Source organism: Grampus griseus, assembly GCF_964374135.1.
Source record: "Grampus griseus genome assembly, chromosome: 16".
Classification (NCBI taxonomy): Eukaryota; Metazoa; Chordata; class Mammalia; order Artiodactyla; family Delphinidae; genus Grampus; species Grampus griseus.
This window is the reverse complement of record NC_139010.1, coordinates 55246954-55273863: the sequence shown is the minus strand read 5'-3', so window position 1 is coordinate 55273863 and position 26910 is coordinate 55246954. Positions and strand designations below refer to the sequence as shown.

Genomic DNA, 26910 nt, shown 5'->3' with positions numbered 1-26910 from the left:
TGGGGGAGCGGCGCTAGCAGAGCAGAGAACTATCAAAAGTGCAGGCTGGAGGAACCAGCCGTCTGTTATTACTAGACGTGAACAAGGACGATCCGGCTGCAAGAGGAGCCGATGGAGGGACAGCAGGTTCAGGCGTTTGAATGTGTTGATACAGAAGCTTGACTTTATTCCATAGGGAGCCACTGATGATTCTTGAGGAAAGGAACAGCATGATCCAACCTTTATTTTAAGAAAATAGCCAGAAACGGTCGGAAGGATGAATTGAAGAGGAAGGATAGTGGAGACAGGAAAACTAGTTAGACGATGGCTGTAACTGCTTTCACCAGTAGCTAATCAGAAAGTGGACCCTGCCTGACTGAGAACAGGAGTGAAGCAAGGCGGGGAAGTGTACCTTATAAAAGCATTTTATAAAGGTTTCTATTGTAAATGATTGAAACAAAAACATCTTGCTGCCTTACGTTTTGACCTTCAGTTATCCCCAAACTTAAGATATTAGAAATTTCTTCCCCCACTGTTCCATTATTGGCATATTGGGAAGAGGACTTGTTCACCTCTTCTTCTAGAGTTTCTTGGCAAACCTAATGATGAGAATACACTACAATTTGGTATAAGTCAACCCAGAAAATAATTTCATAAGAATTATTTTCTGTTAATGTCAAGGTTTTACTCACGTTTGACGTGTAGAATGAAGCTCCTTCTTAGAGCCTCTATCACGTTTCTCCTGAGAGAGGGCGCTGTTGATGCCACTGCTTAAAACCTGGCCACCTTGATCCAAAGACTTGCTTCTGGCCGTGCTTCAGCTCCATAATTCTTTTCCTTGTGCCTCTGTGGACTCCCCCTGGTTCAGGAGTCAGTGGTCTGCTGTGGCAGGGGATAGAAATGGCAAGAAAAGCTTCCACTGAGGTTCTGGGGGATTCAGGGACCATCCACCAGGCCTTCTAGCCATGGCTGCTCAGTGGGGTGGGAGGGAAGATGGGATGCTTTATGGTGCAGTCATCAGAGCCACTCTGCCATCTGAACCTGTGTCTCATTGAGTGAATTGTATTTAGACTCTGAGGTCAGTTTATGTGATGGGATTGACGCTAAGCTTCTCATACTCTAAACGTGTTTTGGTGGGAAAGGGGTCTAATAGTCTCCTTGACTGTCATAATCCAGACCTATTTTATTCTTCAAGATCATAAGCTACTTAAGACTTGTCACATCCATTTTTATACACCCTGTGGAGCCTAAGACAGTGCCTGCACCCTGGAGCCCAAGGACAATGAGGCAGCATGACGCTGGGGTTCAGAGCATGCACTTGGAAGTCAATCAACTTCCAGGGCTCAACCCTTGGTTTTACCATTTACTATATGACCTTCGGCAAATGATCTATTTTCTCTAGTCCTCAGTTTCCTCATAAGATTTTTGAGAGAGCTAAGTGAGTACAAAGCCCTGATAATATTGCCTGGCATGGAGTAAAGCATCAGAAAAAAATTTTTTTTATAAGAAAGTCAACATTTGAGCCACAGAGAATCATAGAAGTTACTCTCTTTTAGAGATCTGGGATTTTATTTTATAGATCTGGAAAATTGAGGCCGAGAGATATTAGATATTCTTGCCTACTCTCCAACTAGTTAGAAACAGATCCTGGATGAGAATTTAGGTCTATCTGACTCCCTGTCCAGTGCTCTTCCTATTACACCATCCACATATTGACTCAAAGAAATCCTTGGAAGCAGCACAGTATGGATTGCTACTCCCAGGTCCCAAAAATGTCCCTTGACAAAGACATATAAGGGTCAGATGCACCATTTCTCTGCCCCAGTGAGACTTTTCTTAACACATTGAGAACTGACTTTATTTTATTTTATATTATTTTTTTCAAAATTCTTTTTCTTATTAGTCAACCATTTTACATACATCAGTGTATACATGTCAATCCCAATCTCCCAATTCATCACACCACCACACCACCCCCACCAATTTCCCCCCTTGGTGTCCATACGTTTGTTCTCTACATCTGTGTCTCAATTTCTGCTCTGCAAACTGGTTCATCTGTACCATTTTCTAGGTTCCACATGTATGCGTTAATATATGATACTTGTTTTTCTCTTTCTGACTTACTTCACTCTGTATGACAGTCTCTAGACCCATCCATGTCTCAACAAATGACCCAATGTCATTCCTTTTCATGGCTGAGTAATATTCCATTGTATATATGTACCACATCTTCTTTATCCATTCGTCTGTCGATGGGCATTTAGGTTGCTTCCATGACCTGGCTATTGTTGATAGTGCTGCAATGAACATTGGGTTGCATGTGTCTTTTTGAATTGGTTTTCTCTGGGTATATGCCCAGTAGTGGGATTGCTGGAACATATGGTAATTCTATTTTTAGTTCTTTAAGGAACCTCCATACTGTTCTCCATAGTGGCTCTATCAATTTACATTCCCACCAAACGTGAAAGAGGGTTCCCTTTTCTCCACATCCTCTTCAGCATTTGTTGTATGTAGATTTTCTGATGATGTCCATTCTAACCGGTGTGAGGTGATACCTCATTGTAGTTCTGATTTGCATTTCTCTAATAATTAGTGATGTTGAGCAGCTTTTCATGTGCTTCTTGGCAATCTGTATGTCTTCTTTGGAGAACTGTCTATTTAGGTCTTCTGCCAGTTTTTGGATTGGGTTGTTTGTTTTTTTAATATTGAGCTGCATGAGCTGTTTATATATTTTGGAGACTAATCGTTTGTCTGTTGATTCATTTCCAAATATTTTCTCCCATTCTGAGGGTTGTCTTTTCGTCTTGTTTATAGTTTCCTTTGTTGAGCAAAAGCTTTTAAGTTTAATTAGGTCCCATTTGTTTATTTTTGTTTTTATTTCCATTACTCTAGGAGGTGGATCAAAAAAGATCTTGCTGTGATTTATGTCAAAGAGTGTTCTTCCTATGTTTCCCTCTAAGAGTTTTATAGTGCCCAATCTTACATTTAGGTCTTTAATCCATTTTGAGTTTATTTTTGTGTATGGTGTTAGGGAGTGTTCTAATTTCATTCTTTTACATGTAGCTGTCCAGTTTTCCCAGCACCACTTATTGAAGAGACTGTCTTTTCTCCATTGTATATCCTTGCCTCCTTTGTCACAGATTAGTTGACCATAGGTGTGTGAGTTTATCTCTGGGCTTTCTATCCTGTTCCATTGATCTGTATTTCTGTTTTTGTGCCACTACCATATTGTCTTGATTACTGTAGCTTTGTAGTATAGTCTGAAGTAAGGGAGTCTGATTCCTCCAGCTCCGTTTTTTTCCCTCAAGACTGCTTTGGCTATTTGGGATCTTTTGTGTCTCCATACAAATTTTAAGATTTTTTGTTCTAGTTCTGTAAAAATGCCATTGGTAATTTGATAGGGATTGCATTGAATCTGTAGATTGCTTTGTGTAGTATAGTCATTTTCACAATATTGATTCTTCCAATCCAAGAACATGGTATATCTCTCCATCTGTTGGTATCATCTTTAATTTCTTCCATCAGTTTTCTGCATACAGGTGTTTTGTCTCCCTAGGTAGGTTTATTCCTAGGTATTTTATTCTTTTTGTTGCAATGGTAAATGGGAGTGTTTCCTTAATTTCTCTTTCAGATTTTTCATCATTATTGTATAGGAATGCAAGAGATTTCTGTGCATTAATTTTGTATCAGGCCACTTTACCAAATTCATTGATTAGTTCTAGCAGTTTTCTGGTGGCATCTTTAGGATTGTCTATGTAGAGTATCATGTCATCTGCAAACAATGACAGTTTTACTTCTTCTTTTCCAATTTGTATTCCTTTTATTTCGTTTTCTTCTCTGATTGCCGTGGCTAGGACTTCCAAAACTATGTTGAATAATAGTGGTGAGAGTGGACATCCTTGTCTGGTTCCTGATCTTAGAGGAAATGTTTTCAGTTTTTCACCATTGAGAATGATGTTTGCTGTGAGTTTGTCATATATGGCCTTTATTATGTTGAAGTAGGTTCCCTCTATGCCCACTTTCTGGAGAGTTTTTATCATAAATGGGTGTTGAATTTTGTCAAAAGCTTTTTCTGCATCTATTGAGATGATCATATGGTTTTTATTCTTCAGTTTGTTAATATGGTGTATCACATTGATTGATTTGCATATATTGAAGAATCCTTGCATCCCTGGGATAAATCCCACTTGATCATGGTGTATGATCCTTTTAATGTGTTGTTGGATTCTGTTTGCTAGTATTTTGTTGAGGATTTTTGCATCTATGTTCATCAGTGATATTGGTCTGTAATTTTCTTTTTTTGTAGTATCTTTGTCTGGTTTTGGTATCAGGGTGATAGTGGCTTCATAGAATGAGTTTGGGAGTGTTCCTTCCTCCGCAATTTTTTGGAAGAGTTTGAGAAGGATGGGTGTTAGCTCTTTTCTAAACGTTTGATAGAATTCACCTGTGAAGCCATCCAGTCCTGTACTTTTGTTTGTGGGAAGACTTTTAATCACAGTTTCAATTTCATTACTTGTGATTGGTCTGTTCATATTTTCTATTTCTTCCTGGTTCAGTCTTGGGAGGTTATACCTTTCTAAGAATTTGTCCATTTCTTCCAGGTTGTCCATTTGATTGGCATAGAGTTGCTTGTAGTAGTCTCTTAGGATGCTTTGTATTTCTGCGGTGTCTGTTGTAACTTCTCCTTTTTCATTTCTAATTTTATTGATTTGAGTCTTCTCCCTTTTTTTCTTGATGAGTCTGGTTAATGGTTTATCAATTTTGTTTATCTCCTCAAAGAACCAGCTTTTAGTTTTATTGATCTTTGCTGTTGTTTTCTTTGTTTCTATTTCATTTATTTCTGCTCTGATCTTTATGATTTCTTTCCTTCTGCTAACTTTGGGTTTTGTTTGTTCTTCTTTCTCTAGCTCCTTTAGGTGTAAGGTTAAATTGTTTATTTGAGATTTTTCTTGTTTCGAGGTAGGCTTGTATAGCTATAAACTTCCCTCTGAGAACTGACTTTAAAAAAACAAACAAAAAAAGGATTTGAAAGGAATGAACATGAGATGACTGTAATAACCGTTCAAGGCCTAGTAGATAGGAGCTGGTGGCTCAAAGGCAGAGAAGGCAGGTTCGGGGTGCTTGTGGACAGGGTGGAGCTGGTCAGCTGAGACTTATGTTTGTGCATTCTGCTTCCCACATGCCATTTCAGAGAGGCCAGCTGACGAAGAGGAGCAGTGGTCAGATGACTTTGTAAGTATTTGTTCCTGGGACCAGAAGGGTATCATTTCCACCAGGGCCCCTGGGAGGCCTTTATAAAGACTTGTTTCTGAATGACACGCTGGTGGTCAGCTGCCCATCATGGAGGGGAGATGGCTGGGCTGGAAGGGCCACCTATAGGCAGGGCAGCAATAACCTCACAACGGCTGACTTGAGCAAGCACCATCATGTGCCAGGCTAGGAGCTTCCTACTTATTCCCTCATGTAATCCTCATGACAGCCCTATGAGTAGGCATTCTTATCCCCATTTTCTGCTGGTATTCAGAGTACTCAGCACAGCCAAAACAGACGTTAAAATGCTTGAATATTTCCACCTCAGTTGGCAAATGCCTCTGCCCTGAATTCCGCAGTGCCCCATCACTGCTTGGTCCCTGCCAGGAGCCCTAAACAAACTAGAGAGTGAATGCTTGGCACATCGGGGAGTCTCCGGGACACTCCTTAAGGTCACGGTCAGTACCTGGGCTGGATTTGTTCTTAAACAGTTTGGACATCAGCCCTGCCCATTTTACAGGTGAAGAAACCAAGACATGGAGAGTTTAAGTAACTTGCAATTCCAAAATTCAAACCCAGTCTCTCAGATCTCAGAAGCAGACTTTTAAAACTCAAGGGGCTTGCTGTGACCAAGAAGATATGAACGGACTCTGGGGGCCACAGATGGCGAGGGCTCTCCCTGACCATGATGACATTGGAGTGGTGTGTCAGAATTAATTGTGAACCTCTTCAAGATGGCTCTGCAACCCACAGGGCCCCAGGGGCCACTTCTCTTTGGGCCTGAATCTTATAGAGACAAGACATCCTAAAAACTTTTCTGTACAATGATTATTCCTCACATATCAGATTCATGCAGAATGTTAGGCTGCTCCAGTCTGTGAGCTTTATATCTGGAAGGGATCCAAGAGGGCCTCCACACAACCACATACCCCATAAGGAAACTGAGGCCAAGAGCCTGAAAATGACTTGCCGACCATCTCTCAATTACTCAGTGACCCAGTAGGATGAGAACCCAGGACTCCTGTCCAGGGCCCAGAATTGAGCCTGAGCCCAGCTCTGCACTGTGTACATCACCTGGGGTTTATTCAGAGTATCAGGAGACGGAAGTTCCTTCCGTTTCAACTGCAGAGAAAATATTTTTGTAAAGAAGGAGTGAGGTGGCCTCACTGTGGGTCACCTAGGCATGGAGAGCCTCCCAGGGCCCAGCAGCACTGATCCCTCAGAAGCACTGCAGCTGCGCCCCCTGCTGGAGGCATACACACACACACAGGGCCACATCGGAAGCAAAGTTAAGACGCTGGACCAACCTCCCCCAGGCAACCGAGAAAACTGAGCTCGCTGGCTGGAAGAAGACAAGGTGGGGACCTAGCAAACACAAAATAAAATCAGCCTGAAGAGGAGGGAATGACTTGTGTCCCCAGAGTTAAACAACCAAAATGAAGGTACCAGCTATAGTAAGGATTGATTGAACATTCACTCACAATGTTTACCTTATTGGATTCCCTTGGTACATAGAATGAAATCCAGGCTTGTTGCTAAAGCCTCCAGACCTGATGGAATCTGACCCCTGCAGCCATGTCTAGCCTTCCCTGCACCCCCTCAGCAGGGGTTGCTCATCCCAGCCCAGGCACACAGGCCTGCCCTCAGTCCCTACAGCAGGTCGAGGTCCTGCCTAACTCAGCAATATCAGACTCATGGTCCTTGGGCAGGTGAAGGAAGAGCAGAAGAAAGGAGAAACCAGGGTATCCCCATCCTTCTTCACTTGGTTGGCTCCTTCTTGTACTTCAGGCTTGGCTTAAGTGTCTGCTTCTCACCAGGAAGGCCTTTCCAGCACCCCTCTCCAAGACAGAATCCCTCTTCCCTTTGCTCTCTGTCTCAGGAACCTGATCATTCCCTCAGTGCATCTATGACCAGGCATATCTATTTTATCTGTTTGATTATTTACTTATTTATTATTCACTATTTGTTTGTTGTTGGTCTCCCATGCTAGCACACAAGCACTATGAGACCAGGGACTGTGCTCTGAGTCAAGCATGATGGCTGGCACATAGTAGGTGCTCAATAAATATTGATTACATGCATGAAGAAATGGACAATTTGAGAAGATTTTTGTCTGATTACACATTCCCTTCTTCAAAGTTCCCATTAGACTGTGCAAAGTATTGTACTTCCTCAAGTATTGAATGAATGAATGGATTAATTAATTAATTAATTAACAAAAGAAGTTTGTTTGTCATAATTTAGAATAATTTGGGGGGAGGGGATTTTTTTAAACTCTCAGAAGTTTGAATAGATTCCCTTTTAATTCTCTTGATGAAAAGGTATTCAACGCATTCTACTGTGCTTGAAGTAGGAGGGGCTTGTGGTACATCTCCCACAGAAAAGACTTCCCAAATGAAGGGCGTCCATTCCCTCCTCCTCAGTCCCTTCAGAGCCCAGGCAGCAGCTCAGTGCATTCATTCATTCCAAGTATGCTGGGTGTGCACCTACCCTGCAGCAGGTCCCATGCTGGGCCCTGGATATATAGTCTCAGTCTGGTCCTCATGGGGGCACAGTCTGGTAGGCAGCTCAGTGTCAGAGGACGGCTGCCAGGAACAGCTGACGTGGGATCTCTCTTTTTCTACCTTCTCTGCCACCTCTGCCAACCTGGTCCTCTCAGTCAGACTGCTGTGCCGGAGGGGCTGCAAGGACTCCAGACTCCTCCCCGGGATGCACACTGATCCTCAGCCTCCAGGTAATTAAGTCTAGGAAGCCAGTCCCTGCTCCACGAAAACGGAAACAAAGTGGGGTGCCCAAACCGTCCCCCACTCAGGCACATGTGTCTGGCTGCCCACTGGTTCTTTCACTTTCTGAATGTCTATTAAAGCAACTGCTTCTCAGTGCTCATACTGACGTCTCCCTGGGATGCTGCAGCAGCACTAATTGGGTCCTTGGCCTGGATGAAGAGAGTCCCTGGCTTGGGAAGCCAGGGTCTTGCTCTGTTAAGCCTCCCCCTGGCCCACCCTTTCACCCCCACTCCACCTCCCAGGCCTCCAGCCTGGGAACAGTCTTTGGCTTCCCCAGAGCACAGACCGCAGGCTTAAATTACTCAACTCCTCTGGGCCTCAGTTTCCTCAAGTGCAAAATGTGACTTTTTAAAAAACTACCTCATATGATTGTGATGAGGGGTCAATGAGGTATACAGTGCATAGATATGTTAGTGATAATAATAATCATTACTATTATCATTACTTTATTCAGCCTAATTTCATATTCCCATTTGCTATTTCTGACCTAGGGGTTTGGGAAAATCCCCCCTACAGGAATTTTCTTACCTCCCCCCTCTCCCTGTCCCTTCCTGGCTCCCCCATGCCAGGGTAAGGACAAGCACCCTCCTTTGGGCTCCTTCCTCCTTTCATTCTGTCTCCCCCGACTCCTCCAGCCACCTCGGGAAAAGCTCTATTTTCAGCCTCCTTTCTCTTTCCTTATCCCACTCTTCACCCTCTTCCTCTCCTCTCCCGCATCTCCCTACGGACTGAGGAGGAAAGCACAGTGCTCGCTCACTGATTCCTTCATTTGTTCCAAACATCCTGAGTGTCTCTCATGTGCTGGCCCTGTCACGGGCCCTGAGGATACAGCAATGAAGGAAACGCTATACCTGCCTCAATGTTACACAATTGCCAGGGAAAGGAGACAGGCCAAAAGGCAGGTACATCATAGATTCATCGGAAAATCATGTATGGATTGAGCAACATGTCAGGCAGTGTGAGGGGGCAGTGGGCACAGAGGTCAGAGGACCTCTTAAGTCCTGAATCAAATATTTCCTCCATATGAGTATATGTATGTGTGCTACACACATAAACTATCTCTGAACAAAACGCACAAGAAGCTAGTCCCTCTGTTTGCCTCTAGGGAGAGGAACTGAGTGGCTGGGAAGACTTCCCTCCTTGTGAACTGTTGGAACTTTAGACTGGCTCAACGTATTTTCAATATGGACTTAAATAAAATTTATATGAAAAAAACAAACAAAAAGAAAGAGAATGGACTCTGAGTCAATTTGAAGTCCTTGTCCCTGCAACTGTCCAGCTCTGTTTAAAACAAACAAACCTTATCTCCTCAAAAGTGTCTATATTCCTGAGCTTCTCCTTACCCTCTCTTATTAAACTTACATTTTCCTCAACCATCAACCTTCATGATTAATAAAACCTATTTGGTTATTCTATTTTATTGGGTCCTTTTTCTGTCTTCTTAAAATATATTTTATCTCTGGCTGTTCTTTGCAGACATACAGAATTCAGCCACCCTTGGGGTTAGTAGTCCATGCGTTCCCCCAGGATAGTAGTCCAGGTGATACGTTTTGGAGGCAAAAGGCCTGGCTTCAACCCCAGGGCTGCTGCTAACAGCTGCCTAACCCTGGTTAGCCGACCCCTCCCAGCCTTGCTTTCTTGTTCCTCCGTCCCTCCTAAGCACGCGTGGGGCGCTGAGCATGGTATCTGTACTTGCAGGACAGCGATTATGAAAACCCAGATGAGCACTCCGACTCGGAAATGTATGTGCTGCCGGCGGAGGAGGCTGGGGACGACAGCTACGAGCCACCACCCGCCGAGCAGGAGACTCGGATAGTTCACCGGGCCCTGCCCTTCACCAGGGGCGAGTACGTAGGTGAGTCCCCACCCAGACCTTGGGCGCTAGGCCTTCAGGGCAGCAGGGAGCCGGGAAGGCCAAGGTCGCAGCATGGTGGGCACCTCCCACTCTCACCACCTCCAAGTGGGTCATCTGGTCACTCACAGGCACTGGAGGCCCCGCTGGTAAGTTTGCCCTTTGGGGAAGGGAGGGGTATCCTGCCTAAACTGGGAATGTTGAAAACAGGCAAAAGATAAAACAAGCACATCCTGACGTGGTTCCCCACCCCACCTCAATTCCTAATAGTCCCCAGAGAAATCAACCCAAGATTAGTCCCTTCTTCTCTTCCTTCTTCCTGCGTACAAGGTTCTGGAATTTCTCTTGAGATGGCTGTATGGAACCAGGATGACCTTCAGGGATCCCAGTGTCTGCTAAGGCCCCTCCTTCCTCCATCCCTCCCACCGCAGCCCCACGCTGGCAGGCTGTACAGATACACTGAGTCTGGACAGTGGAGTTTTAATTGAGGGGAGGGGCAAGGGGAGGGGATAGGAGTGAAGCCCTCTAAGCCTGGAATTAGCCTTATTGTTTAAAAGGACGAGTCTTAAGTGTGGCCTCCAGGCCTGAGTGTAGCTTTTAATGCCCCCCCCCCCGCCCTCCCCCAAGAAGAAGTCTGTGTTCCATTCTAACAGGTGACTAAGTTCAGCAAGGTGAGGTGGGGAGTGTGTCCATGTGATCACCGTGAGGCTAGGAGTCATACAGAGCATCCCTATGTGTAAAGGGTTTAGTGTCCCTTATCCCTGAGGATAACTTCCTCCTTACGGGGTACCAGGTACTGCCCCTGCTTCGTGCCACATCTGTTGAGGACCTACTATGTGCTGGAGCTATGCTAAGCAGCAAGCAGGACAGGCAGACTTCCCGACTTTTTACAGTTTACAACTTAGTGCTTTACAGCCATGGCCTACTTCACCTTCTCGATAATCACAAAGGAGGAAAGTGAGGCTCAGAGGAGTGAACTCACTGGGCCAAGGTTTATAAGTGGCAGAGCTGGGATGCAAGTCGGGCCTTTCAGCCTCCAAAGCCCGTGCTCTTCACCACTCTGCTCCACACACCGCAACCAAATTTGTGACCTCGTTCAATCATCGCAACAACCCTGGGGAGGAAGGGGCTGCATCAGGCCTGTTTACAGACCAAGAAACCGCTATTCGGGATGGTTACGCGGCTCATTCCAGGTCATACTCTTCGAAGCCTGTCTTCTATGTTTTGCTCCTTCTGATGGGCTTAAATCTTATATTAAGAAATCTCAGTAAACTCCAAGAGCTGCCAATAAAACTACAAAAACTGACAGTCATAGGCATAGTAAAGTAGATGCCTTGGCGCCTGAACGCAGCTACGCCACCAGAAGGAGGCACCAAGTGTAAAGTTAACCACATACCCTCAGCGAGGCAGAAGCGCGGGCCGAGGGCTGGAGCAGGCGCCGGGAGGAGAGCAGAGTGGGCCAGGCAGGGGCAGGGGCAGCTGTACCAAGGGAGGGGCCGGCCGTAGCAGGAGGAAGGAGCAGGAAGCCAGGGTAAGCGCCTGGGCTGGTTCCGGGAAGGGGAACCCGCCAGCTTACTCCTATGCGAAGATTTTCCTACAGTGTATCAGTCAGAATGTGTGCTCGCAGATCAACCGGGTAGACGCCCTGTTGCCTAAGCCCTCCACCACATTATGCAGGTAAGGTTAGTTGTGTATATTAGGCATCGGCTCTGCCTTGCTGCTTTCTCCCTAATCCCTACAATAACTCTCTGAGGTGGATAGCTCCGATCCTCATTTTAAAAATGAGGAATGTGAGTCCCAGAGAGGTTACATAATGAAGAAGCAGCCCAAAGGAGTGCCGCTGGTGGGTGGAGAGCAGGAGCCTGGACTCCTTCCCTGACACCTGGTGAGGACGGTCCTGGACCAGGGGGTACTCACGACTTCCCCATGATTCGAGGACATCATCAAGGGGAGGAACGTATAGGTTCACCCGCATAAGTAGTTGCAACCCTGAATACACCTTAGAATAACCTGGGGAATTTTAAAACTTATAATACCAGGTCCCTCCCCAGAAGTTCAAACTGCATGTCTGGAGTGGGACCTTGGCATTTTTTAAAGCTCCCAGGTGGTTCCTATGTGTAGGCAGGATTGAGAATCACTGCCCTTAAGGCTTCATGGAGCAAAGTGAACCACTGAGGAGTACCGCCCCCCCGAGACCCTGCCCCCCCCCCCCCACACACACAAGGTCACCATCCATTCTGTTTAGCAGAGTGTTTGGGCTGTCTGCTCTCCTGGGTCTGTGGGTCTCCATCAGTCCCTAGGAGGATGTTTTTGATGAGGACATTCTCCTGGTTTTTATAATGTAAGTCAATGGGCAGTTGAAATCTTTGCCTAACATGTCATTCTACTCTTTAAGGGAATGCCCCAGTTAATAATGTGTTGGCTACATAGATGCTGGGGGTTTTATACTTTCTAGATCTCGGTGGCTTCCGCCCAAGGAATGATCCAGAACCCGTTCATCTTATGCTTTGTTGTTCTTGTTGTTTTTCCTCTCAAAGACAATCGGTCAAGCCAGAGGCAGTCTCCGCCCTTCAGCAAGACCCTTCCCAGTAAACCCAACTGGCCTTCGGCAAAGGCGAGGCAAGCCGCCACTCTGCCAGCCCCGACTTCTCTGCACAAACCTCAAGTCCCACCCAGACCCAAAGAGCTCCTTGAGGATGAGGTAAAGTAACTCGGTCCAGAAGACTGCCCAGACCCAGTGGAAGGCAGGATGTGGGCCGGATAGGGGGAGGGGCAGGACAGTGTGGCCTCAGGCGTGTCTTCCTTCCTCCAGGCCCTGCTCTCCAGCCGGCACTAGCCACCCTGCCCCCTCTAACTCTCCACTGTTAATGCTGAAAGGATGTTTTCTTTAAAAATGGCATATATGGTCTTATTTTAAGCACTTTCATTTACTACAGGCATATATATCCATACTGGAACTGTGCCCCTCTAATTATTCCTTCGAGAAAGAGTCCCTCAGTTTCCTGCAAGCCTCTCTTTCCTCCATAATATATTTCCCTCTTTATTCCCCATTGCTTCTCTCCCTGTCCTGCCTCATTTTCTTTCCCCCACCTTCTTTTCTCTCTGATCCTCCACCCCCCTCCTCTAAAATGCAGAGGGGTGCAGTGGGACATACACTGGAGACCCCTAGTCTGTAGGAAGACCCTGCACAACCCGTGGAGGAGCTGACCCCTCGCTTCCCTCGGCAGCTCTTGCTTCTCACTCCCTCTCCCCAGTCCCGGGTATCCAGGGACCATCTTTGCCGATTGTCCAGGACCCAACTCTCGGTTTATGTCATCAATCTCCCTTCTGCCAGCATCTAGATTTTCACGTCTTATTCCATATGGAATTGTTCCAATTTAAAAATGAACAGGTAAACCCATTCAGGCTATTGGAGGAATGACTGATAAAGCCTAATATGTTATGGCTCCCAGATGTACTTGTATTTTAAATAAAGTCAGACAAGCCCTCAAACTTAGCCATTAGAACAACCCTACAAGTGTAACAGTCTGAGAAAGAAAAGAACATTAGGGGCAACTCTTAACCATCACGACATAATCTTACTGCAGCTTCTCGAAGAAGTAACTTGTTTTTATAAATTTATTTATGTATATATTTATTTATTTTTGGCTGCGTTGGGTCTTTGTTACTGCGCGCGGGCTTTCTCTAGTTGCGGAGAGTGGGGCTACTCTTCGTTGCAGTGCACGGCTTCTTATTGCGGTGGCTTCTCTTGATGCAGAGCACGGGCTCTAGGCACGCGGGCTGCAGTAGTTGTGGCACACGGGCTCAGTAGTTGTGGCTCATGGGCTCTAGAGCAGAGGCTCAGTAGTTGTGGCACACGGCTTTAGCTGCCCCGCGGCATGTGGGATCTTCTGGACCAGGGCTCGAACCCATGTCCCCTGCATTGGCAGGCGGATTCTTAACCACTGCGCCACCAGGGAAGCCCCAGAAGTAACTTGTTTTTAAATGCCTGTAGATGGTAAAACCTACAGCTTATGAGCATGTTGTGAAATGACCTTCATTTCCACCTTAGAATAATTTGTAGCCGAAGAAGAGATGGAAAAGAGACTTTTAAATAAAATAGAGGCAGCACCCAAGCTCAAATTCTTGCTTTGACCCTTACTAGTTGTGTGACTTAGGCAAGTCAGATAACTCTCTGAGTCTCAACTTTTCCTCTCTTCAGGTTATTTTAAAGATTTAATAAAGGAATATATATATATATATATATATATATAATCACTAAATACAGTGCCTCACACAAAGGATTCCATGTATCATATATAGATATTGGATTCCTTTCTACCATATTCTAGATTCTTTATAAAATCCAGTTTTCTAGTTTCTCCTGAAGACTGAGGGCCTGTCAACACTTGGCCAGCCATGGCCTCAAAGCAGCTGAGCCTCATGGCAATACTCCAGCTCAGCTGTGAATCCCTGGCCCCTGTTTCCATTTGTCATCATCCCCATCACTCATACAAGACTTGCACACACCCTGACTCTGTGCATGTCCCCTTATTGTTCCACGCCTGCTCCTATAAGTATTTGAGTTTATGACCCCCTCTCTAGAGACAGTTTAAGTCAGGAAGTCAGCAGACTGAGAATGAGTATGGTTTGTCAATCCTCAGTCTGTCTGTCAGTCTGAGAGGGGATGCTGCCCTTTCAGGGTGAGAACAGGGTGGCCGGGAGAATCTGAGCGTGGGACATGGTAGGAGACCATCTGTTAGGGTCTCACGGTGAATTCTTTCAGCATTCGGCAAATCCATATGAAGATATCAATTCAGACACAGAATACAAATGCAGACTGTGGGTTATGTGAAGCTCTCCATCTCTGTGACTAACTGGAGGTGGGCCCCAGTGGAGAGAGGCCGAGCTTTGCTAATAGCAGCCTGTGGAGGTGGCTCAGGCAAGCCTGAACCAGTGGGAAAAGGAGAAGTCTGGAGGAGGCACATTCTGGAATGGGCAGATGGACAGTCAAGATGAGAAAGAGGTTTAAAAAAGAAAAAAGAAGCCAACATTAAGATCTGGCTGAGCCATTAGACAGGAAAAGAAGTCAAACAGAAGCATAAATGAAGACGTTTAGCCCTACCATGCAGGTTACAGGCATAATATGGGGGTTCAGGCTGACCAGAGAGTTGGCAGTGGGAGGAAGGAGCATCTGTGCTATAACAACGAGAGCGGCTGACACTTGACCAGTGCTGTGTGTCGGTGGTGTTCTGAGCACTCCGTATGTATTATCTCATTACATCCTCACAGCAACCCTAGGAAGTGTGTGCTATTATCACCCCCATGACAGATGAGGAAATGGTACAGATGAGGTGCAAAGGGGTTGAAGAACTTGTCCAAGGTCACAGAGGTAAATGATAGAGCCAGCATTTGAAATCAGATGATTACATACTAGATCCCAGGTGCTAAAGAGCTATCCTGTGCCACCTCTCCAGTATCCACTGAGAAGAGACCAGCTCTTCATTCAACACAAATGTGCCAGGGCTTCATTGGTGCCCAAAGCAGACCCAGTACATGTCCTTGCAGGGCATCAGTTTTGTGATTTTATGTGACCTTGGATAGATTACTCAACTGCTCTCAAATTCCTCACCTGTAAAATGAGGATAAGTACACCTAACTTAATCGTAGGTATCATTGAAAGAATTCAGTAAAATAATGTATGTAAAGCTATTAAATGTTCACATGAGTTGTATTAAGCAAGAAACTCATGTGGGCATTTAATAGCTCATCTTAACGACTCCTGACATGGAATGGGGTGAAGGGCAATGGGAAAGTGAAAATAAGATGAATCCGTGGTGCTCCTATTTTTCACATTTAAAGTTTGGGGGAAGGCAAACATGTAAATACCTACAGCAGGTGTCTTAATACTGAACATCTAAACACTGGAGTTGATCTAAGATGATTGTTTAAATAATCATCTATATTTTAATCATGCCATTGTAAAAGCTGAGGAAGGATTCTAATAGCATGTAGGTTGTGGCAGTAGAATAATCTGCCTGGCTTCAAAAGACCAATTATTCATGTAACTACAGCCAGTTTTTTGTGATGTGAACATGGGATAATGGGGTTTATATCAAAACACCGCAGCACTGTGAAGATGAACTTGTTAGGACACAGATTATGATGATTCTTGACCATCTGCTTATTTTGGCAGGTAACAGCTTTAGTATAGTGTTACAGCATAGTACTAGTGGCACCTGCCTTTCTGGGTTATTACAAGGAGTAAGTGAGATTACACACGTAAAGTACTCAGAAGAGCACCTGGCAAGAAGCGCTCAATACATGTTTGGTTTTTGTTTCTCCCAGTCCCCATGTTGGCAACCAACCAAGGCAGGTTGTAAAAACCACTTCTGAGATCTGGTTACTTTATTTACCTCTTATAAAATCCCTCCCTCCCTATATTTATGGTCAATCGATTATTGACAAAGGTGCCAAGAAAATTCAACGGGAAAAATTAGTTTTTTAAACAAACAGTGCTAAGATAACTGTATATACACATGCAAAAGAATGAAATTGTACTCCAATCTCACACCATATATAAAAAGTTAAATAAAACTGGATCATAGGTCTAAGTGTAAGAGCTAAAACTATAAAACTCTTGGAAGAAAACATAGGTATAAATCTTTCTTTTTTAATTTTAAAAATTTATTTATTTTTGGCTACATTGGGTCTTCGTTGCTGCGCGCGGCCTTTCTCTAGTTGCGGAGAGCGGGGGCTACTCTTCGTTGTGGTGTGCGGGCTTCTCATTGTGGTGGCTTCTCTTGTTGTGGAGCGTGGGTTCTAGGCACGCAGGCTTCAGTAGTTGTGGCACACAGGCTCAGCAGCTGCGGCTCACAGGCTCTAGAGCGCAGGCTCAGCAGTTGTGGCGCATGGGCTTAGTTGCTCCGCGGCATGTGGGATCTTCCCGGACCAGAGGCTCCAACCCGTGTCCTCTGCATTGGCAGGCAGATTCTTAACCACTGAGCCACCAGGGAAGCCCAGGTATAAACTTTTATGACCTTGGGATAGACAATGGTTTCTTAGATACAATACCAAAAGCACAAACAACAAAAGAAAAAAGTAGATAAAAGTGACTTTAAAATGTAAAACGTTTGTGCCGCAAATGATACCATAAAGAAAGTAAAAAGACAACGTGTAGAATGCGAGAATTTTTTTGCAAATTATATAACTGATAAGAGATTTAAATCTAGAACATTTAAATAACTCATAATCCAAGAATAAAAAAGACAAACAACCCAATTAAAAGTTGGCAAAGGGGTTGAACAGACTTTTCTCTGAAGAAGATATACAAATGGCCAATAAGCAGACGAAAAGATGCTTAACATCATTAAGGGAAATGCAAATCAAAATCACAATTAGATACCACTTCACACCTACAAGGATGCTTACAATCAAAAAGACAGACAATAACAAGTATTAGTGAATATGTGGAGAAATTGGAACCCTCATACATTCCCAGTGGGAATGGAAAAATTGTGCAGCCACTTTGGAAAACAATTTAACAGTTCCTCAAACTATTAAATATAGAGCTACAATATGACCCAGCAATTCCACCACTAGGTATCTTCTCAAGAAAAATGTCCATCTACACAAAACTTGTACATGAATGTCCACAGCAACGTTATTCATAATAGCCAAAAAAGTAAAAACAACCCAAATGTCCATCAACTGATGAATGGATAAGTAAAATGTGGTATAGTCATACAATGGAATATAATTTGTCCATAAAAGGGAATGAAGTACTAAAACGTGGTTAAACCTTGAAATTACTATGCTAAGTGAAAGAAGTCATGAAAGACTGTGTATTGAAATATTGTATGATTCCATTTATATAAAATGTCCAGAATGGGCAAATCTTAAAGATAGAAAGAAGGTTGGTGGTTGACTAGGTCGGGGGAGGGGATGGATGGGAGTGACTAATGGGTGCAGGGGTCCTCTTGGGGGTGATGGAAATGTTCTAAATCTAGATTGCAGTGAGGGTTGCACACTCTGTTAATAAACTACAAATCACCAAACTACTTTACACTGGGGAATTTAATGGTATATGGATTATATCTCAGAAGATTTTTCTAAATATCACTGCTTCTTATGCAGTAAACTCTGAATATACAGCATTTCTGTATTTCTTTTAGGCTGATTATGTGGTCCCTGTGGAAGATGAAGATGAAAACTATATTCATCCCACAGAAGACAGTTCACCCCCATCTGAAAAAGGCAAGAGTTTGTAGTTTTAAGCACCTGAAAACTTCTGCAGTTGATAGAGGCATACAAGACCATTTGGTAGCGAGCTCTAAGGGGCTCAGAAATGATAGTGCCCAGGCCTCTCTCCTCTGTGGCCGTAGCATTTGCCTTCTTTGGCTAGTGGAACAGAGAGCATAGTGAGCAACCCATCTCTGTGTTTTATAGCCTTTACCCTTCTTTCTCCATCCTCTTCCATGATTTAATACTCTCTTCTCAAGGTATAAAAGCACCTAAGTTCTTCTCTTTAGCTACTCACTTAGAATGGATTTCTTATAAAACCTAATACTCACAAAGTCATGAGCCACCATGTTGACCTTACAAATATTGCCCCAGAACAGTTTCTGCAGAGGACTGAAAAAATGAAAGAGTAAAATATGCTATGTTCTAATTCTTTAAAATTGAGTACTATCTCAGGCCCATGAGAGACATTTCACTTGTAAATCCTTCACGAAATAACAAACGCAGCTACAAACAAATCATCTCCAAAAGCCCGTGCCACATAGCCTCAGATGAGGTGTGGAACAGTGTGTGATTACTCTGGATATAGTCGCTATGGAAAATATAATCCTGTATAAACGCTGCCTCTTCAAGTAACATTACTCATCTAATAAACTTGACTCCAAGGTAGCAATACTCGGTTTTTACACTGCCATCACGTCGCAGCCCTCTCCCACGCCCTAAATATCACCGACAGCTTCTAGACCCACCAGAATTTCTGAATTCACCCATCACCATGAAACAATAAATACAAATTAAATGCCCCCACCTCCACCCCCCAAAAACCTACAAAATCCAAGAGGAATGATATGTGCTATGTGTGTTACGTGTGGCAGGGAAGGTGGGGCTATTAATCTGGCCCCTCCATTGTTAGTTCAATGCACGTCTCCTGGTAAAAAAACAAACTCTTTCATCTCCTAGACACCCAGTTTGGCAAATGAAATTCCAAGCCAGTATTCACTTTAATTATTAATATATTCATTCTAAAAATGTTATTTTCTTCTGAGAAGGCTTCTTTTAATGGCTTGTGGCTTACTAATTGTGTCCCCCATTCTTTGCAGATTCTCTGGTCTGACCCATCATTTCCACAATGCATTTTTCCATAAGTGTGAATCTCCCTCAGTAGACTATCTACTATATATGTATATGTGTGTGTGTGTGTGTATGTGTGTGTGTGTATATATATAATTACAATATAGGTGTGATTTTGTGTTTCAGCTCCCATGGTGAATAGATCAACCAAGCCAAATAACTTCTCAAAGCCAGCCTCACCTCCAGGGACAGCTTCAGGTAGAGTGTACACAAGATTTGGTGGTTTTGTTTCTGTTTTTTTTATTGTGAAATGATTACATTTGGGGGTTTCATTTTTAATCTGTTCTAAATAAAACAAACAACTCAGAGCAAATATTAAGAAATAATCCCTGTATATCCAAATGTCCTAATAAATGGTAACAGAGGCCTTCTCCTCAGGCTCATCCACCGTCTGGGGGCACCTATGTGAGGGGACCCTCGCCCCCATGCCCCTGTGCCTCTATCAGACAAGTCCTTTTTTTCATCCTACCTCTCTGGGCACTTGGCTGGCTTGCCCTCCTTCTCCCCTCCCCTGACTGAGGACGCCTGCACCGTTCAGCCTCAGCCCTCTGCTCTTCCTTCAGAACGTCGTGCAGTTAAGAGCTTGGGTTATGGGCCAGGCATCCCAGTGCTCCCCATTATCAACTGTATCACTTTGGGTCTGTACTTCACCTCTCCAAGCATCACATTTTCTCATCGGTAAATGGAGACGATAGCCCGTGCCCTGAGACAGGAGAATTCTGAAATTGTGAATGGGAAATGCTTAATGCAGTGCCTGGCACACAGTAGGTGCTCGGTAGAGTAGTATTTTTCACTTCTTCCTGGTTTATCCATTCTTCTGGCTTCACTTCTCTGGTCTAAGCTGATAACTCTCTGGTGTCCAACCTTGACCTTTCTTCCCTTCTGAACACACTGACCTTCCCACTACCTCAAGCTCAGTGCATCCAACACCCTTACTCTTTGGGCATCCTTATTCCTCTTTACACATCAGCCTCTGGCTCCATGTCTCAGAGTGCCCATGTTCTGTCCCAATTCTGCTTTGCTTTTTCCTGAATTTGCTGTTCTATTTTAGTTGCCACCACCTGAGCCAGGCTTTCTTCACTTTATCACTTCATACCTTCTGTCTTACAGAGTCCACTAGCCATAATCTTGCCTCTAGGCTCTCTCCTCAGTCACTGAGATGAGCTTCTGACCCCCTCCAAATGTTGCTAGCTTCATTCCATTACAAAGTTAGTTTTTACCATGTCATCCCTACCCAAACCATGAACACTCAGTGGTTCCTAGATGTCTCCTGTAGGGTTTGGCAAGCCCCAGACTGAGGCCCACAGTACTGAGTGGCGCCCATACCCCAACCCTTTTACAGCACAGAGAAGTGCAGGAGCTTCCTCAACAGCATTCTCTCCTTCTCCTCTCCCCCACCCTGTACCAAACACACACACACACACACACACACACACACACACACACACACACACACACTCTCTCTCTCTCTCTCTCTCTCTCTCTCTCTCTCTCTCTCTCTCTCTCTCCCTTCTGTCCCAGACCTGAAGGCTGAACACAGAGACTGGGAGACTGACCTCTGCTTTCAGGGACGTGCTCCTTGAGAGAAAATGAAAGAAGAGTATTTTTAAAAATCTTTTCCTAGACTCATTTCCTGTGCAATTGCTCATCCTCTTCACAAGTTCTTATTTATCCTCGCCCTCGGAATCCACAGGGTTTTTATACTTGGGGACTAGAGGTCAGAGCCATCTTATCCAGCTCATCTTAATTTCTGGGAACAAATGTCAACACACCAACCTAAAACGTCACGGCAAGGTCGCTTTGGTCCCAACTGAAACGGAGACTCCTGACACTTGATAACTCAGAAGGGCTGTTATTACTGGAATAGAGAACCTTTCACTGATACAGATAAATGAAGGCTTAAACCCTCCTTTAGAGTAATAGTTTAATACTCTCTGGTGCTTACATCTTAAAATGCTCTTCTTGCCTTACACAGACCTCTCCTTCCTAAAACACACCCAGTACTCCAATCAGCCTGTCTTTCCCATAAGACTCTCAGCTCCATGTCTTGCTCATAGCTGTGTTTCCAAGGCCTAGACAGGACCTGGCTCAGAGTAGGTGCTGAAATGGTAGATGGGTCAGTTGGTTGAGAGAGAGATTGAGTCCCCCAACTCTGGCTGTCTTTAAGGAATCACATGGCCCCATCATGAAGGCATTAGCCCACTGGATTTTTTTATTCATTAGTTTTTATATTAACCTAGTATAGCTATATTTTATCACTAGAGGCATCAGATGAAGAAACCAAACCTGAACAAGAGAATAATTTCCTGGTTAAATGATTATTGGATATAGACAGGAGGAAGTTCAGGAGGAGGAAGGAAGTGAGATAACTTGAGCGGGGGGACGTGGCGGGGCGTGGGTAGGGAACAAACCTGCACAGCTAGAGCGAGTTTCTGAGTGTGCAAACAGTACAGTTTTCAGAGATGATTTTTATAAAAGGAATAATCAGACTACTTGCCTGTGTTTTTAAATAACAGATCATTGTCTTTAAAGGCTTCAGAAAGTTCCCTGATAGGCATCATGAAAGTGCTAAGGTTTCAGGGTTTCTGTTAAAGTCCCACGCCACGACACTTGCCTCTGGTTAATGTTGCTTTTGGCTCTTTGATGGCTAATAAGCTGCTGGCCGCAGATTACACAGCGAATTAGGTGCAGAGGTCGGCTCTCCCTCTCCTTCATGTTCCATACTGGGAAGTACAGTAGCGGGAGTTAGCACAGACTCCAAAGCCAGAGGGTCCAAGTCTTCACTCACTAGGTGCCAGACTTTGAGCAAGCTAAGTAATCCCTCTGTTTCTTAGTTTCCTCTCCTGAAAAAAATGAAGGGGAAAATGGCACCTATGCCTAGGGGTATTGTGAGAATTACATGAGTAAAAAGATATGAATCACACTCATAAAATGATAGCTTTGTGATTTATTATTGTTATTGCTCAGAATCCCTTGTTTAACCTGCCTTGATTCATGACCAGCCTGGCACATCACCCGGTACACACCTCAGAGAAGTGTTTCTTCCTTTCCATATAAAGTTTTACTCTAAATTTCGGGGGTGTTTCAACCTCAATACAGCTGGTGTTTGGGGCTAGGTGATTTTTGTTGGAGCTGTCCTGTGCATCGCAGGCTGTTTAGCGGCATCCCTGACCTGTGTCCACTAGATGCCACTAGCACCCCCTTCCCCAGTAGTGATAGGCAAAGATTTCTCCAGTCATTGCAGAAAGTCCCTGGGGGAGGGGGACAAAATCACTCCCAGTTAAGAAGCACTGGTCTCAACAAACTGAAAGACTGAAGTCCATTGTGCTTTATCTCTAAATGAGCATTTAGAAGAAGGCAGCGCAACCTCTGCCTAATTTGTAGCTTTTGTCAGAAAAGGGTAGACAGAGCATGTATTTCTGAGCTTGCTCTAAGTAAACAGCATTTTTGAAGTATTCTATCTCTTTATTTCTTAAAATAGGGGAGGAGTTTAGGAATTTACAATGCCCTGCTGATATGCAAGCAGAATTTTACCCATAGCCCAAATTATTCTTAAGTTGTTAAATTAAATCTCTTTTATGTATTTTGTAAGAGTTCATATAGTACCTGTGAGTAAGGGATGCTTCGGCTAGTATGCAAGCCCCACTAATGATAATAGGGTGTCTATAACAGCTAAAAGAGAGTTAAATCCCAAGGGCTTACAATGCCAACACTGAGATCATTAAGAATAAGGAAACCTACCACCACTGTATGCAAAACTGAAAAGAGGATGATGTATAAAATATACGTGGTAGAAGGAAAAACTAAGGGTAAATTGTTTTCCAAGTTAAGAAACTTCGGTAAGCACCAGCTTGTGCAAGGCCTGTGCTGTTAAATCAAACCTTAACATAACTTTTTGCTCCCTATGATTTAAACAAAGATGATTTTTCTCTTTTATTAGTAAGCTTTTGGACACATCTCCCTCTATTGCATCCCCAGTTTCTCCCTTGGAGCTTTCCAACCAAGAATTCGGCTTGGCCAGGAAGCAGGGATCCTGGCAATGAGAAGGGTACAGTGTTGTCCTACCCCAGCCATGCCCCGGGGTCTGACTTCAGCCAGGGCGGCAGAGAGGGTCACTGGCCTACGAGGAGTAACTCTCCATCCTCCCGTGGGCATTCACAAAAGCAGCCCTCTGTTTCACTAATCTTTCCCCACATAAGGGAGAAGCAGCAAGTGAATCTGACATGCCAAATCATGCCCCAGAGTAACATTATGAGATATTGGCTAGAGAGGACACTGCCTGCCTAGGCTTTCAACTTGAATGGCCTTGGTTTCCAACCCTGGCCCTGCCCGTTAACCCCTCTGAGCCTCTGTTTGCTTCCCTTGATGTTATGTGAGGCCTAGAAGTGGCACATGTGAAGTACCTGGCACAGTGCCCGGCACCTAGAGATACTGCCGTGGTAGATAACAAGATGAGAAAATGAAAATAGCAATAATCATATTTACTAAGATCCTTTATGAGCTATAACTTATGTATCATAAAACTCACTCATTTTACATGTATAATTCAATGTTTTTTGTAAATCATTACATTTATAGAGTTTTGTAACCAGCACTACCAGTTTTAGAAACTTTCTGTGCCTACCCCAACTCCAAAAGAGCCATTATGCTCATTTGTGGTCAATGCTGTTCCCATCCTCAGCCCTGGGTAACCCTGATCTGCTTTCTGTTGCTATAGAGTTGCCTTTTCCAAACATTCATATAGATGGAGTCATATAATATACAGTCTTTTCCATCTCACTCCTTTCACTTAGCATAACATTTTTGACCCTCAAAACTTTCAGTCCCTTTCCAGCAATATTACTTTATATTTGGCTAATTCTTTACATGTTCAAAGTTACCTTATTACCTAACCACAGTAACTCTGTGTTAGATAAAGTAGCTAGTGGCATCCCCATCTCACAGAGGGGGAAACTGAGACACAGTGGCTCGTAAGAGGTCACACAGCCAGTTTGGTGGTGGAGAAATAACTGGAACCCTGTCTTCCTGATGCAAAACCAGAGCTTGTACTGGACTCCACCACCACAGAGGACAGCCAGCATGCCCCTCCCTCTCCTCTGACTGCAGAAGTTATTTACGAGGAGGGAAGGGGAAAGGAAGACGTTGGCCAACTGTTTGCAGATATGAAGGAAAGGGAAGCTTAGTAAAGAAGCCAGGCAGTAGATATGACAACAATAACATGCTCAGGCCAAGCGAGCCCTTGGTGAAAAGAGAGGGGACCCCTGGGAGGAAATTCTGACTTAGACCTTCTTTCTGCTTCCTTATTTTTCAGACGAGGGATTTTTTTTCTCTTCCCCAAAACTTTCTATCAACATCTATGAGTAGCAAAGTGTATTTTCACAATGTGAATCTTAAGTATTGAGAATGTGAAGAACAATATCAACTTGATACCCTTGCTAATAAAACACAGACTCATACTACTACACATTCAGATGACATTTCAGTTTATTGTCGGAGGAAATGTTAAAAATTCCATATGAGGCTTCCCTGGTGGCGCAGTGGTTGAGAGTCCACCTGCCGATGCAGGAGACATGGGTTCGTGCCCCGGTCCGGGAAGATCCCACGTGCCACGGAGCGGCTGGGCCTGTGAGCCATGGCTGCTGAGCCTGCGCGTCCGGAGCCTGTGCTCCGCAATGGGAGAGGCCACAACAGTGAGAGGCCTGCGTACCGCAAAAAAAAAATAATTCCATATGTAGTCTCTTTCTCAAAATGTTTTTAAAAATCCCATCAGGGTCAGCTTACATCTAAGTAAGGGTTACATGGGAGGGGCCGTTCCTTCACCAGATGCCACTGGTGAGTGCTTATGGAAATTAGCCCTATGTAAGGACTATGTGTAGAAAGAGTAAATGGGCTCTGAGTGAGAGCCTGAAGGCCTCTCTCTAGTCAAGTACATGAGAATGAACTTTATGATCTCTGTGTTTAATACTTTTCGAGGACTTTTTCCCTTTTTTTGTGTTTGGAATAGGTGGTCCTGTCAGATGAGGTGGCATGGGGGTGCATGTGTCTTCTCTTGTTATAAATTTTGGGAGTGCAGAAGCCTATGTCTACTTCTTCAGCTCTTCCACAGCCCCTAACACAGTGCCTCCAAGGGCTTTACACATACCAGGTTCTCAATAACTCTTGCTAATAGATTATTACCTCAGTGTTTACTTATGTGTGCTTTATCTTGCAAACTCAAATACATACTGTGGGCAAGTCCAACCTATATGTACAGAGTATCCCCTTTAAGTCCATTAGGAATTGTGGACTTATAAATGTAGTAAGTTCTTAATTAAAACATTTATTCAGTTCAATTTAATTCAGTAGAGAGCCTTTATCTCACTGAGCAGTAATGTCCAGGCAGGCGGTATCAGCCTGAGAGGAGGCAGCTGGGACACGCTGAGGGGAGCTGGCTTAGCTCTGGCCTCTCCGCATCCAGGCCTGCTGCCTATCTCAGCAGTGAATCTCTGCCTGTCTCTCACCTTCTTCCCTCATAACGATGCTCTGGCTTCTATCTTCAGGTAGAGGGAGGGGAAATGGGCGTGGGGGACAAGGCCCTCTGGGTCCCTTCTGTGACTTCAGAAGATGAGATTTGGGTAATAGCTTGCTGCTTCTCTCCATTTGTTTATTTCTGCAATGAGCGAAGGCCCTAAGAACTCAGAGATGAATGAATGAATGAGTGTTCTCCAAATGTGAGGTTAGGTTTGTGTACTGTGTAAATGTGGTTAGGAATGAGCAGTGTCTATAGGTGTGATCAGGAGTGGTGGGTCTGTGCCCCTCTGTCTCTAGGCACTGCTGTTGTGCACATTTGTGCAGTGCATATAGATACAAGTGTGAGAGCTCTTAGCTCCCTTCCATAGGAACCCTTGTGAGCTCTTATTGAACCCACAGAATCAGGGGCTCTGAACTTGTCCCATGGGGGAAATAAGAAGGTCATTTAGCAATGTTTAGATGGAGTTCCTAATTAACATCCTAGTTCTGAGCTTATAAATTGGCATTTATAAAATGTTTCATCACCTTTGCCTATAGGTTTTCCCCCAAAACTTCAATGTAACTACTTATATATGCTTAGCTGAAAGTAAGAAAAAATGTGCATGTATTTCTGAGCCTGCCAGCAAGGCCAGCTCACTGTGACCATCAGCCCTCAGTTCAGGGCTAGAGACTGACCTGTGTATATGTCTGCGCAGGTCGAAAGAGCGGGGCCTGGGACTCTAAGTCAACCTCTTCACCTGCTGCACCATCCCCACTGCCCAGGGCTGGGTAAGTTCCTGTTGCAGAGAAGCAACTCTGTGAATTCAGTGTATGGTCTCCATCACTGCTGTGAGCAGAGCTGCCTGGAATCCACATAGGAGTCCTGCTTGAGAATCTGGGGGCCAGAGGGGGGTGTTTTTCTGCTGTTTCCATTCAGAAGAGCATACCTGCCCAAGCTCATATGCAGGTGCACCTAACATTACAATAGGTGTGTTCCTGAAGAGTGTGGAAATGAAACCCTATTGCCCTGGTGTTCTCCACACCCATGCATGCTTCAAGTTGGACTAGGGGTGTCCCTGCTGACATCAAAAACTAGTAGTCTTTCCTCCCATAAACTTATAGCTAAATCTTGAGCTCATTGACTTGTGTTCCACAAGACACAAGCTCCAGCACCTGAATAATTTTAAGACTCACTAGCAGGTT

The 26910-nt window shown here is 44.4% G+C and overlaps 1 protein-coding gene across 1 annotated transcript in view; it reads left to right on the top strand.

Moving 5' to 3' along the window:
* Positions 1–26910, top strand: part of BLNK (B cell linker) — a 75026-nt gene that overhangs the window by 32297 nt on the left and 15819 nt on the right. The window contains exons 4-9 of the mRNA XM_082673804.1: positions 5171–5211; positions 9714–9870; positions 12405–12568; positions 18021–18102; positions 19345–19416; positions 26424–26496. Coding sequence (XP_082529930.1) covers positions 5171–5211; positions 9714–9870; positions 12405–12568; positions 18021–18102; positions 19345–19416; positions 26424–26496 — 589 coding nt within the window. The remainder of the gene's footprint in view (positions 1–5170; positions 5212–9713; positions 9871–12404; positions 12569–18020; positions 18103–19344; positions 19417–26423; positions 26497–26910) is intronic.